The following is a 13,216-nucleotide window of genomic DNA, read 5'->3' on the forward strand; positions in this document are numbered from 1 at the left end:
GATGGGGGCGGGGGGATTGGAAGACCTGCTGCTGCTGGTTTTGAAGATGGAAGAAGTGGCCCTGACCCAAGGCAGGCAAGCAGCCTCTAGAAACTGGAAAGGCAAGGAAATGGATTCTCTCCTACAATATCCAGAAGGAACACAGCCCTGCCTGACCCACTGCAGATTTCTGACCTCCAGAACGGCAGGATAATGAATTCATGTTGTTTTAAGCCGTGAAGTTTGTAGTAATTTGTTCCAGCAGCAATAGGAAAGTAAAACATCAGAGGCTGCTGAATTTGATGCCTATAAATCGAGAAAGGGCATTAAATTATAATGCTATAACATGACTGAAAGCAAGATGCTAAAGATGCTAAAGATAAATCATTCGTTTCCTTTAATTCCATGGCTAGTCGAGTGGTTGTGAACTGTATTCACTGGCTTCCAATTGGTACTTGCCTTTTGTTTCCTTGTTATGAACTCACACACACACACACACACACCACTTAAAATAGGAGAAAGAAAAGTTCTGTAGTAGATCTGAGTCCTTCCCCATCTCCTAGCTCCCCGGCCCTCAGAGGGCTTTTCAATCTCTGAGGCAATTGTTTCCTAGACTCTAGGCTACCTTGAAGCAGATGTCGTGAAGGAACAATCTCAGGAATTACGCAGCAGGTGATGCTTACGAACACCTGTCAAGAACAGACTCTGGTTCCCTGCAGGTCGCGTGTGGCAGGACAGTTTGGAACCAACACCTTGCTCAAATAGCTGCTCTGTGGCTTTGAACTTGCGTGCTGCATTGCCCTGGCACATGCGAGAAAGATGGCGGCTTGGCAGGCTAAAGCTGTTTGGCTTCATTTACGAGCAAAGGATGGGCCATTTTTCCAGTGCCTAAGTGGTAGTAGGAATGATGGCATTAACTCTTTAAAGGCCATAGAAGGAATTTGAAGCACCATTCCCTGGAGCACCAAACTCTCAGCATCCTGCCCGGACAGCAGCCTGGCAGTAGACAGGAGCCTGTGCTTGGCTGAGACAGATCCAGTCCAGAGATGAGATATGACAGTCACTAGACCATTTCTCTACAGTGATAAAACCTCTGGTTAAGTCAGCCGCAAAAGTGTCTCACGGAACCAAGAGGGTAGAATATCTGATCGGAACTTTATAACAGAAAGACTGTATCAACAGGATACTTGGGAGTTTTGAGTTATACAGGCACAGCATTGATGATGCAATGAGTTCATAGTTACTCTACCCTCTCTCCTCCTCCCATTCCCCCAACACGTGACATTATTACAGAGAAGTAAGTACAGGAATGAGGGGTAAAAGCATTCTGCTTTCTCTTTGAGCATTTTCTTGAATTTCAAAGACAAAGGAGCTCACCCCATTTTACTACCCAGCTGATCTCTCCCCTCATTCTCTCCCAAGAAGTATCTTCTGGAAAGAGAAACCATGGGGTAAAGTATCTCCAAATACCATCCCTTTAACCGGGGCTTTAAGGAATATAACCTTAAACTCGGAAAGAACGTTGACACCTACATGCTCAGACGTGAAGGCAATGAGCCTGGGGACCGCAGCCATCCCTTTCTCCTTGACTTCAGGGAACATCTTAAAGCGCGCAATCAGCATAGCGTACATGTTGGATATAGCGCCACCTAAAGGCAGAGCAACAACAGTTACCTCTTCTAGTCATTGTCAACATCGTCATTTCACATGCAAGCAACATTCCTTATTTCCATTGACCTAGAGTCCTCCTTGGACACAGGAGAAGACCTTCTTACTGGCTGTCCTTTGAGTTGAATCCTCAGACTCAAAGTCTCTAGCTCAGAGGGTCCAGAGAAGGAGCATTTAGGCCAACTCTAGGATGCATGCCAGCCCTCCACACCCACCTCTGTCACTGCAGTTGACTCTGCTCTTGCTAGGGGCCCTTTGAAGAGGCTTTTAAGAACTTAAAAAGTGTTGCCTTCCTTCTCAGCTTGACAGTGTGGTCATTCTGCATTAGGCCTGTGATAAACGTATATCCTCACGGAGAGGACATTTCTTTTCATTTCAGCTCACGCAATGCCTTGCACTTGGACAGAGAAAGACCATTTGCTATTAATGAGGTGGACTGTTAACAGTCCTTACAGGATGAGGGTAAACATCCAAGCCCACCTCATCATATTCATCTGTTAATTCCCTCCAGATGGTTCTTCCCTCTCAATGACATCACTGAAATATAATTTTAATGCTTACAATCTCATAATTATAGGAAAATACACAACAAAGGGAATTTTAAGTCCATATTGAATTACTATTCATGTGTCATCCTAAGGTTGTCAAGGATTTCATACCATAAGATCTGTATCTTATAAGTAGAGTCTCATTTGACAAGCAAAGAAAAGTGAGCTTCTCCCCAGGATTGTTGGAAAGTTTAGGATTTTTGCTAATCAGGTAGAAGGCAGATTGTTGCGAATGCAAATGAATATGCTGGTGTGGGAGCTGTGAGACTATGAGGCAGAGTGAAGACACCGCGAGCCCCCCCAACCCACAGGGGGAGGCGCCCGGGCTCTGCCATCACGTGAGTTCTCTGAGTTCCTTTCCCTTCTGGTGGCTGTGGAGCAGGAGGGTTCTATGTACCAAGCGGGATGGCCCACGCAGGGCCATGATCTCTGCCGTGTCTCTGCCCTGGGCTCTGATGCAAGCAGGCAACCTGGCAAAGAGCAGTCAGTAGTCACCCAGAGCCTGGCTCTGTCATCAGTCAGAATGAGGGCAATCCTTACCTCTTCTGGACCCCAGAGACATAGAACAAATAGAATCCAGGTCAAGCCTGCTCTGAGCAGACACCTTGTCTAAAAGGCTGACGGTGCAGGATGCTGGTGGGCAAAGGACCAGCTTTTAAAGGAAGTTTCACTCTAGCTCATGGTTTCTCCATCCTGGCACTCAGGGGTATTTCGGGCTGGATAATTCCTTATGGTGGGGCTTCCCTGGGCATCCCTGGCCTCTACCCACCAGATGCCAGTAGCACTACATGCCCCCAGCCCCCAAATGAGTTGTGACAATCAAAAATTTCTCCAGAGACACTGCCAAATATCCCCTGGGGGCAAAATAGCTCCCAGTTGAGAACCCGCTGCCCTAGTTCTTTTCAGAGAGGCTGGGGAGAAAGGAGAGAGGAAGAAAAAGGGGAAGATGGACACAGAAAGAGTGCACTTCCAAGGACAATTGTCCAGGGAGTCCCACTCTGCTTCCCACTCTTTGTCTCACGGCTCAGTCATTCTCCATCTAAAGGTTCAGCCGTCCAGAGAGGGATGAAGAGGCTCCTGGGTCTCCGGACAGAGCAGACTGCACTGTGTAACACAGGCAGGAGGACAGATGCATGAGCCCTACGTGCTCTTCTTTCCCAGGAATCTCCCAGAGAAAGGGTGCAAAAACAAGACCCGAAACATTCTGAAAATCCTGTTAGATAGGAAAAGGTTTGTGAATAAGTCAAGATTTCCCTGAGCGGTGACGTTCTCCAGTTCCCTCTGGCTCCCGGCTGAGGGTTACATCCCGTAAACAGATTTCTTCTAGAAGTCTCAAAGGGCTTTCCATGAAGCTTGTCGCCTCTGGCTGTTACAGATGGAGGTGTAAGGAAACTGGGCTGCGCTATATATTCAAGCACAGACCTAACTCTTCATGTCTAGTCCCAGGCAATGGGACCCTCAGGTCTCAGGCACATAGATGTGTCATTTCCCTTATGTCCACCCCTTAAATCATAAGACCCTTTCCCCGGGAATAAGGCTGGATGCTACCCAGAAAGGCATCCATTAACATGTAGGATGCTATGATCCATCTCTCCTCTGTAACGCCTTGCAGAAAGCAGGGCAGAAACAGGTTGCTAATGACCTTTTCTTTTGTCCCCTCCCGATTTTGCAAGGTCTACATTACACTGTAGCCTGGCATCTACGGCTTCCATCTTGGGGTCAGAGCATGTGGGTCTTCAGGATCTAAGGAAGGAGCCTCAGGATCAAGTTCTAGTCTCTTCTACCTGATCATTCCCCACCACTGATGAGGGTGGCAGCCCTTAGTCCATACCTGGCTTAGCAGAACTGCCAAAGAGGAGTCTTTCTCTGGCTCTGTATTTTCTGGGGTAGGTGGGCCCCAAGACCAGCCAGGTAAGTTAGGCCTGGCCCAACCCCCCTTAGTCACCTTTTCCGGGGCCACAGGAGCAGCCGTTCTCTTCCCACTCTTGGGAACCATTATAAGAGAGCCCAAGGTGCTCCTGGTTCCCTCAGGACAGCTCAATCACACAACCGATCTTACAAGAGAAGGAAGAATAAAGGTAGAAACAACGTTGATCTCTGTACCCTACCTAGTTCCTCATGAAAAAACACCTTAAGAGCATCAGTTCCAGTTAATGATGACAAACTTCCCTCAAATGGGGATGGTTTTCCAAAGGAACACTAAATACTCAGTTCCCTACAAAATAAAGCTAGCTTAAAATTCATCACAGCTGGTGTTCAATGACTTTAAACCTAAAAAGGCAAATTTTCCCTTTCATTTAACTAACACATTTTCCTTCAGCACCTGAAAACATATGCTATAGCTTTAAAAACAGAAAATAAAATAGCCGATCTGAGCTTGTAGATAAAGCTGCTTAATTTAAGACTTGGCCCTGAGGCCGCTGTTACTCATCACCATTTCCTCCCTCTGCCTTCTCTTCACTTTCTCTCTCCCTCATCACCCCCTTGTCTTTGTAGATTTGCTGAAGAGGGAGCACGACTTGGCCTTTGCTCTGCCTGACACAATGGCAGGTGTGGCCCTGGCCTCCCCAGCGGGGTCAGTCTCCGTGGACTGAGCCCTGGGGCAGTAACACCCATTCTGAAGAGGCCGCTGAGGAGGTGACAGTCTGCACGCAAGGTTTCCTTTCCACGGGTCAGTGACTCTCTCTCTTCCCACTGCCTTCCTAACTTTTATTTCATCTCTGCATCAAACCGAGGTCACGCACACAGACCCAGGAACCAAAAGCAGGACTTTCTGTCTCAGGTTGATTTTCTTGGCTGGAAGAAGTGTAAATAACGGAGCTTAGAATGCAATGGCTGGTGATAAAAGGCAGGATGGGAAAGACTGGAAAGATTGAATGACATCATAAAGAAGCAAAAGAATGAGAAACCTCTTGAAGAAATCGTCACCCTCTTTTTTAGCTCTAAGAAACTTCTCCTTTCACTGATGCTTGGGAGAGTGAAATCCCCTTATTCTAGAATTCCCTTATTAGGAATCTTCCCTCCTTTGTTCCACGTGATCCATACATCCTATGTGTAGGATCACAGAACTACTGGGTTAATATCATTGCTGATTAGGCTCTTTTCGAACACAAATAATTAATATTCAAGCATGGTGTAGCTGGCTTGGAGGCGTGGTCAATGGTCACATGCACTTAATCACATTCATTCTTTTGATCAATATATAGCCTATTTAACCTAATGCAGAAACACAGACTAGATATTTAATCATTTCTAGGTTCATAATAAGGCATGACATATCAGAAGAAAAAACACAAAGAAAGGTTAAAATATCATATACCAGGAGAAAATATCCCATCGCCAGAGCCCCCAGGCCAGCCAATGATTTCTCTCATTTTCTTTAGCGTGACATATTCCAAAAGCACAAATACTGGAGCAATTTCATAGGTGAACCTGAAATGTAGTAATGGCCACATTTTATGTCTGTAACTCAAAGAAATAATTCATCATTACAATAGCTACAGAACAATTTCAATCTGCAGAACAATTTACAATTATAGCACTGAGCAGAGAGAAAAAAGTTTTGCTCGGTTTTCTATATTCCTAAAGTCAAGAGCTTCAATCATTGGCTTAATGAGCAAGGGTCATTTATTACAGTGAATAAATATATTGCAGAGTAACATTATAACACTATCTAAAAGACAACATCTGGTCCCATTTCTCTCTCATATTATACATAATTATAAATCCAACATGCCCCAAAATGTCCCTTTTGTGTTTAGAACATGGTGTATAACTTTGATTGCGTGAAAGATATATCAGGACTATCTTTTAAGCTAAAGTAAACATCCATACTCCTCTGAAGTTCGTCTCACTATTTTAGGGGCTACTTAATAAAAAGAGATTTTTCACATGAGAGGTAGAATAAAGATTATGGAATCTCATTAATAATTATCCTGGATTACACAAAAACACATTTAGCTACTTACATGTTAGTGTTTGCTGTTGAGGTCAGCCAGTCTGCTGCTAATCCAACCATATCGAGGCCTGTAGAAAGTTGATTGAAATATCTGGGATGCCCTGAATTAGACAGAACACCAGAATCAGGATGAATCCAATGAAAATAAATGCTTCCGAAACACATGGTTTCTCTAGCTAAAGAACCTTGAAAGATCCTTCAGTAATAGGAAATCCATACTCAGAAACCCATCTCTCTCTCTCTCTCTCTCTCACACACACACACACACACACACACACACACACATCCCAAAGGAGCATTTCCTTTAACAAGAGAAACTGTTTTGGGTTTTGATATTTCTTAAAACACACTCTAAAAATCTTCCTTTAAACACACCCTATAAAAAAAAATAATCGTGATTTGCAATGTGGACACTAGTTTATTTTCTAGCATTCTTTCAATATATTTGCAAACTCAAATGCCGGTGCAATCCAAAGCTATTCAAAGACAGGCGACTTCTTGTTTACACTTGTGCTGTTAAAAAATCTTTTTCCATTGAAGTTGTCTTGGGAATCAGTCATGTACCATGACATCCACCAGGCATGCTAACATCCATAGTAATATCAGTGACAAATGGCTGATGATCAGAAAAGACAAGGCAAAAATGAGAAAATAGGACACTCTGTTGAGTGGTTTGCCCTGGACTCAAAAGGTGATGACTATCTAAAGATGGTATGAACAGACCTAATTGCCAATTCTTTTCTGTCTGAATATTCGATCATAAACAACAGAGCTCCTTCGTAGTTGCAATTCAAAATAAAGCTAAATACAGTCAACATCACTGTCTTGTCAACAAGATACATGAAGGTATAGTCAACGGACCCATCAGTCTATTAGCCAGGCTTATCTAATTAACTTTTGGATTCCTCTAAAACTCTCTAAAGGGGTTGACACCCAAACACGCCTGAGGCTACTATTTAAAATGTGATTGTAAAGATCTCATTAGAATTCCATTTCCTTGTCTTGCCCCACACAAGCCTATCTATAAAGCTGTGATTTGTTTAGCAGCGAAAATTTTGGAAGATTAACAATTAAGGAAATAGCTTCTGATGAAAAGGCATCTGCCACTTACTGGACACCTGTCTGAAGCCTGGGGATGTGAGAGTCTCTCACGCCAGCATGGACAAAACAAGATAAAGGGAGGCAATGGGGAAAGCAGAGACAAAAGTCAACACAAAGCTTATCTCGGGACCAGGACCAGAGCCGTTCTCTTATCGGCCGTGGGCATGTGGCCAGACAATGAGACCCCGAGAAAAGATAGGAGCTGGGAAAGAGCACATCTTAAAGAGATTGGGGTTTGGGCAGCTCTCGCTCATTCTTTGGCCCTGCACGGTGCCCTTCAAGCTTCTTGCTCTGATGCTGACCCCGTGAGTCTGCGCATGCACAGAGAGGGAAACAGGCTTCCTGCGTATTCCTCTCTGCCTCATTGCTCCCCATTTCATTAGCGCTCACAGCTGAAATCACAGCCCTCTTCTCCCTCCTGAGGCCCCTTCATTCCTCTTTCCCTAAGCCATATCTTTGAAGCAAGGAAAGTAATAAGGATTAGCAAATCTATCCATTAATCAACTCTCCCAACTCACATGCATTTTCTGGACAAATCTGGTATCTATGATCACACACTAACTCTACGGAAATGTTGGCATGAAAACCTCTGCATAAAATTGAGAGGGATCCCAAGATATGTGTTGCGCCCCAGGTAATCAGAAGGTCAATTCACCCTGATGACTTCGGGAAACTGTGGAAAGAACTTTGATGCTTCAATTGCTTGGCTTCCTTCTTCCATAAATTTTTGACCTTGGTCTATTTCACCTAAATCTCTCCTGCCTCAAAATCTGCATTCACTGATAACGATGTGGAAACACGCAGGGAGATGCTTTGACAAATCACAACAACGTGTCCTCTTGATTTCTGCAGAAATATTATATTTGCTCGCTTCCCATGAACCTATAGGCTGCCGCCGAATCCAGGTAGGGTTCCCTGAGACCTGCCTGCCTGCTGTCCTAGCCGCTACTGCTGCTGCCCCCGCCCCCGGCCCCGTGTTGCGAGCCAGCGCCCGCCAAGGAGTCGGGTGGCCACGCGCTGCCGCGGAGACAGCGAGTTTGAAACCAGAGATTAGAGTTGCTCTCGCCTCTGGACCGCTCCCCACAGATCAGCAAATGAGCCAGGGAGGATGAGCAGACTCTGTGAACAGCCAGCCGCAGGCAGCTCTGACCCTGGTGTCCACAGTCCGTTGGGAAGGGGCCCCAAGTCGGTCCAGGCTGCTCTCTCTGGACCCGCGACACACACCCAAGGATGGCCTCGTTTACTGATGCTTCAATGCCTTTGTCTCATGGCTGAGTTCAGAGATTCAAGACAAGATTAAGCCCTCCACCGCCCCACCCCACCACTAGCAAACCCAAGGACCCTAGCAAACGCTAATTATTCCAGAATTTTATCATTCTCTGCACTTCTCAGTTTTCTTTTGCAACATTCCTTACAGAGGTAATTTTAACAATGCATGAAGACTTCCCCCCTGCCCCTCACTTCTCTCTAAGCCTGGAGTCCAAGTGGAAATTAGGTTAAGGACTCTCAGTAGAAAGCAGATGATACCATGCATTTTACAAAAGAATCTTCTGAGGAGCGTTAACATGCCTAGTGGTAGCAGTGATGGTAACTGCTTCACAGACCCTAAACAGTACTAGTTGTCAAATACAAGTTACAGCATGAAACCTATAAACTTGCCAGTCAAAGAGGAAGGTGACAGCTGTTAATTACTTGAAATGCTATTGGGGGTGGGGGGAAGGACCAGAAGACTACGTATGTTATGAATAATATTGATACTGAATTAATATTGATATGCCTTGGTCAGAAATCCAACTCAATCATACTTTTTCTGACCTTTAAATAAAATGCATTAGAGCTACACTGACCAACAGCTTCACAAGCATTATGGCAAAATCTAAGTGTTGAGTTGGCCCATCTTTTCCTGACACTAAATGGAACATTGACAGACAGAACAATTACTATCATTGACGTGCAATTTCCATTATCTTAACTCTTTAAATTGCATTTCAGGCACCACCAGCTTTTAAGGATGAAGATGTGAAACATTTTTATAGATTCTTTTTGGTTTGGTAACAATCAAAATAATAGGTAGCAATTTACTGTTAATGTATTTAAACATTAGGTTGGGGAATAGGTCAAATAAAAATGAATTAAACGCATTGCTCAGGTTTGCACCTACAGATACATGAAAATCTGGAAGAAAAACCATCTTTAGTACCTAGTACACACATCATGTGGACTCTCTGTGAATATAATTGAGAATGAAATCTAAGAAGTCTTCAAAACTCATACTCCATAGATTGAGTCTGATAGAAATCTCCGAGTTAAATTCTTTTCCCTAGGTATCTAATTCTAAGTCTATACTTTCACAAAGGTGGATAATAATAGTATGGCAAATCAATCTCCTAAGGCTTCTATGCATATCTTTCCTCTCTGTTGGTGAAAAGAACGTGCAAAAACAAAAATAAAACAAAACAAAGGGCTAAAAGTCACATGGCAAACATTCTTAAAATTTGTTGTTGATTAAAATGATACTGATAATTCATGTAATTCAAAACTTGCAAAGAAAAAGATTAAGTTTCTAGGGCAATTAATATTTTGTGATATTTTACATATTTATTTGTTAGCAAATCTTTTTTAAGGCTACAAGTCAATTTAGATCCACAAGGTCTCCCCTCCCCCCAAATTCATTCACGTTTATTTGTATTGCTTTAATGAAGTGTAGTAGTGCCACCATGTATCAGGATGATTAGAGGCAAAGTAGAAAACGAAGGGGTAATCATAACCTGGGGAGATGAATAGCTGACTTTGTGTAGATAAAATGAAAGCTTAGAGTGCACCCACATAAATGTTACACCTGTGGCTATAAAATGGATAGAGTATGAAGAATACTATAAAAAAGCAATAAATACAAAATAGACTAAAAATGTTTGCCCTTAAGGATATCTGATTCCCCTCTATCCCTTTTTTCTTTGTCTTACATACAGAATGATTAGGAAGCATGAACATCCTTGTATAACATGGCTGAATTGTTAAGCTAGTTTGTATTGTGTTTTCTTTTGTGTACATTTATTTAAAAATAGAGGAAACCTGGAGTTCAAATCTGAAGTCTTGGTCATTTGAGACAATGCCAAAATATTATACCGCTGCTTCAACCATTACATGGATGGTTTGTCCAATTTCTGATGCTTTCTATGCCAAGGAAATACCAGCACTGCACTGGTATTTGGGCTTTTGTTTGGATCATGCCTTTTGCGCTTTCATTTATAGATTCCCTTTCTTTCTCTATTTTCGGTCACTTCTACAGGCCTCTGCTGACAAATGGTTGCTTCTACATCAGTGGTTAATTTCCATGGTCAAACAGTGCAGTGTAAAATCTGATGATTTATACTTAGATAACGTTTCTGACATTATCAACTTCACAAGCATGAACAGTAATGGCAAAGGGTGCTATTGATGTTAATCATTCTAATCATGACTATTTTCTTAAATGACAAAAATAACTTTGTAAATCTGAAATTATCACTAACTCCATAAACTAAAACATTTTTATAGAAAAAATTAAAGCTTTAAAAGAAAAAAAGAGCTTTATTATTTCTGATTGGACAATACCTGTTTTAATTGCATATTTTAGAGTTGTTTGGCAATGCATCAAAATTTCCTCCAAATTTTGTGGTTGGTCTGCCAATCCCCAGTTATATTCTTGAAGAAGCTCATTGGGGTAATGGAAGTCAATCACTTTGGTCGATCTATCGAAACTTTTCACCACATACTGAAGCAAAATGTCCATAACATCTTGCAGAAATGCCAAAGTGGGTCTTTCTCCATCACACGCTGGTAGCAGGTCTGAAGAATGGAATCAAAATGCCACATTTTAATTTTACAATGAAACTATCCAGGGCAAGTTTGTCAGCTGACAATTTCTCTTTGAACCGAGAGATTTTACGTTTTAAAAAAAATCTTCTGGAAACGAGAGCATTTTCTTTAAAGAGGAGGGATTCTTCAAAGATGAAGGAATGAAAAAAATTACGATTTCTCTCCCTATCCCAAATTATTTCCTGCATTTCAGTTCATAACTTGTTTGCTTTCTTCCTTTCTTTTTTCTTTTCTTTTTTTTTTTTTTAAGAGGCTATGCCTCCATTCATTTGTTTCACCGGCGTTCGCGCTAAATGTTGTTTCTCAGTAAATCATCTTAAATGATCACGGAAACACTTCAAGTCAGGAATGTTTGAGGAATGCCTTTGGGCAAATCATGCAAAAATGGGTCATGCAATGTTAGGATCTCTGGCCTATTACGAAAGCCCACTGTTTCCAAAGACAGCGTGTGTATGTGTGTGTGTGTGTGTGTGTGTGTGTGCGCGCGCGCGCGCGTATGTTTGGGTGACCGCGTGTGTAAGCGCAAGGGAGTAAAACCGCGCGCAGGGCTCACGTGAATCGTTCTCCTGTGAAAACACAGCTACAAATTACTCTTGCGATCTAAAGACCTAGAAAGTCTCAGCAGTTTTGAACTGGAAACCGCGTCCCACCCGAGGCCTCAGCGGCACCGAGGAGAGGACCCGGAGCCAGGGCGCGCGCGGGCGCCCAGCGCCAAGCAGAGGCCGGGGTCGGGGTCGGACCGAGGCGGCAAGCCCATCCTTTCTCGCTGTCGGCTGAAGGTTCTCCTAAGGTCCGCTTCCGCCCTCCACCTCGATGCCCCGGCTCAGGCTCCCGGCGCGGGGTCCCTCCTGGCCGCGGTGGGCGGGGCAGGGCGAGGGGCAGAGGCTCCCGGGGGCCCCGCGAGGCGCCTTTACCTGTTGCGTGTAGAAACGCGTAGTTGACCCCCGCTTTGGGGCAGCTGCAGGGCTTCTGGTTGCAGGCGCAGGCGGCCTTGCGGGAGGTGGCCCTCGGGGGCTGGATCCCGCCGCTCTCCGCCGGCTTCTCAGCGTCCCCGTAGAGCAGGGCTGGGCAAGGACACGGAGCGCGGACCTCGGTCAGCCGCCCGCCGGCCCGGCTCCCAGCACCCCGCCCGTCCCCGGCCAAAAATCAAGAATCTCCGACCCTCGATGGGATGCGGAGGTGAGAAGGTGGCTTTGCCCCCCGCGGGCTCCGAGGCGCCTGGCCACGTCCGCCTCCCTCCCCCGGGCACCGGCACTCACCGCACAGCTTGTTTCCGATGCCGCCCGTGAACTTCTGAGCCACCTGACACCAGGCCCTCGCTGCAAGGAAAGACAGGCAGGAGGAGGGCGAGGCCGTAAGAAAAGAGCAGAAAGACGTGTGAAATTTCGTTCTTTGTGAACGACGTCAACGCCAACGGGGTCCGGGAAAGGCTGCCTGCGGCCCCGCACAGCGGGCAGGTGCGGGAGGCGCGCGGGAGCCTGGCGGCCTGGCCCGACCCTCGGTTCGCTGATTCGTTCCCCAAGGAGCAGCCCACACTGTGGCCCTTTGCACTTGCCTTCCAGGTGCCACTCGGTTAGGGCAAAGTCCCCTTCCTGCCTCGCTTGGGCGAGTTTTCCTAGACACCGAGGCTGTCCATTTCCTCACAGGCTCTCCTCCCAGACAGAGAATTTTCCCCCCTTTCCAGTTTTTCTTTTCCCCACCGCCACTCCGTCCCTCTCCAGGGTCCAGACACGACGATGGTGGCAGTGCCCCAGGCCCGCAAGTTCGGTGTCCAGGAGACGCCGCCGTGTTTGGGGGGCTCTCCCAGATTTCAGCGGAGAGGGCCAGAGATTCTCTGGGCATCTTCCCAGGGGGATAAGAGCCTGTGGGGGGTTTGGTCTCTTGGGTCATCAGGGACACACCCCGAGGGCAGGGCTAAGCGTCCGAAGTTTCCCACTGCAAGTGGAAAAACCTCTTTCAATCTTCCCCAGCCCCGCAAACCCCAGTCCACCCGCAAAGCTCGTCTCCTGCAGGTCCCGGTTCTCCTACCTGTGCCTGGGTTCTCGGGATCCCCGGAACCATCTTCAGACGCGAAGGACCAAAAGCCGGAGCCGGGAGATGCCAT

General features: G+C 45.5%; 1 protein-coding gene across 1 annotated transcript in view; it reads right to left on the reverse strand.

Moving 5' to 3' along the window:
- Positions 1–13,216, reverse strand: part of GAD2 (glutamate decarboxylase 2) — a 70,773-nt gene extending 57,557 nt beyond the window's left edge. The window contains exons 1-7 of the mRNA XM_059915292.1: positions 13,141–13,216; positions 12,372–12,431; positions 12,027–12,176; positions 10,849–11,082; positions 6,164–6,254; positions 5,515–5,627; positions 1,513–1,628 (exon numbers count right to left, since the gene is read on the reverse strand). Coding sequence (XP_059771275.1) covers positions 1,513–1,628; positions 5,515–5,627; positions 6,164–6,254; positions 10,849–11,082; positions 12,027–12,176; positions 12,372–12,431; positions 13,141–13,216 — 840 coding nt within the window. The remainder of the gene's footprint in view (positions 1–1,512; positions 1,629–5,514; positions 5,628–6,163; positions 6,255–10,848; positions 11,083–12,026; positions 12,177–12,371; positions 12,432–13,140) is intronic.

This window comes from Balaenoptera ricei, chromosome 2 (assembly GCF_028023285.1).
Source record: "Balaenoptera ricei isolate mBalRic1 chromosome 2, mBalRic1.hap2, whole genome shotgun sequence".
NCBI classification, from domain to species: domain Eukaryota; kingdom Metazoa; phylum Chordata; class Mammalia; order Artiodactyla; family Balaenopteridae; genus Balaenoptera; species Balaenoptera ricei.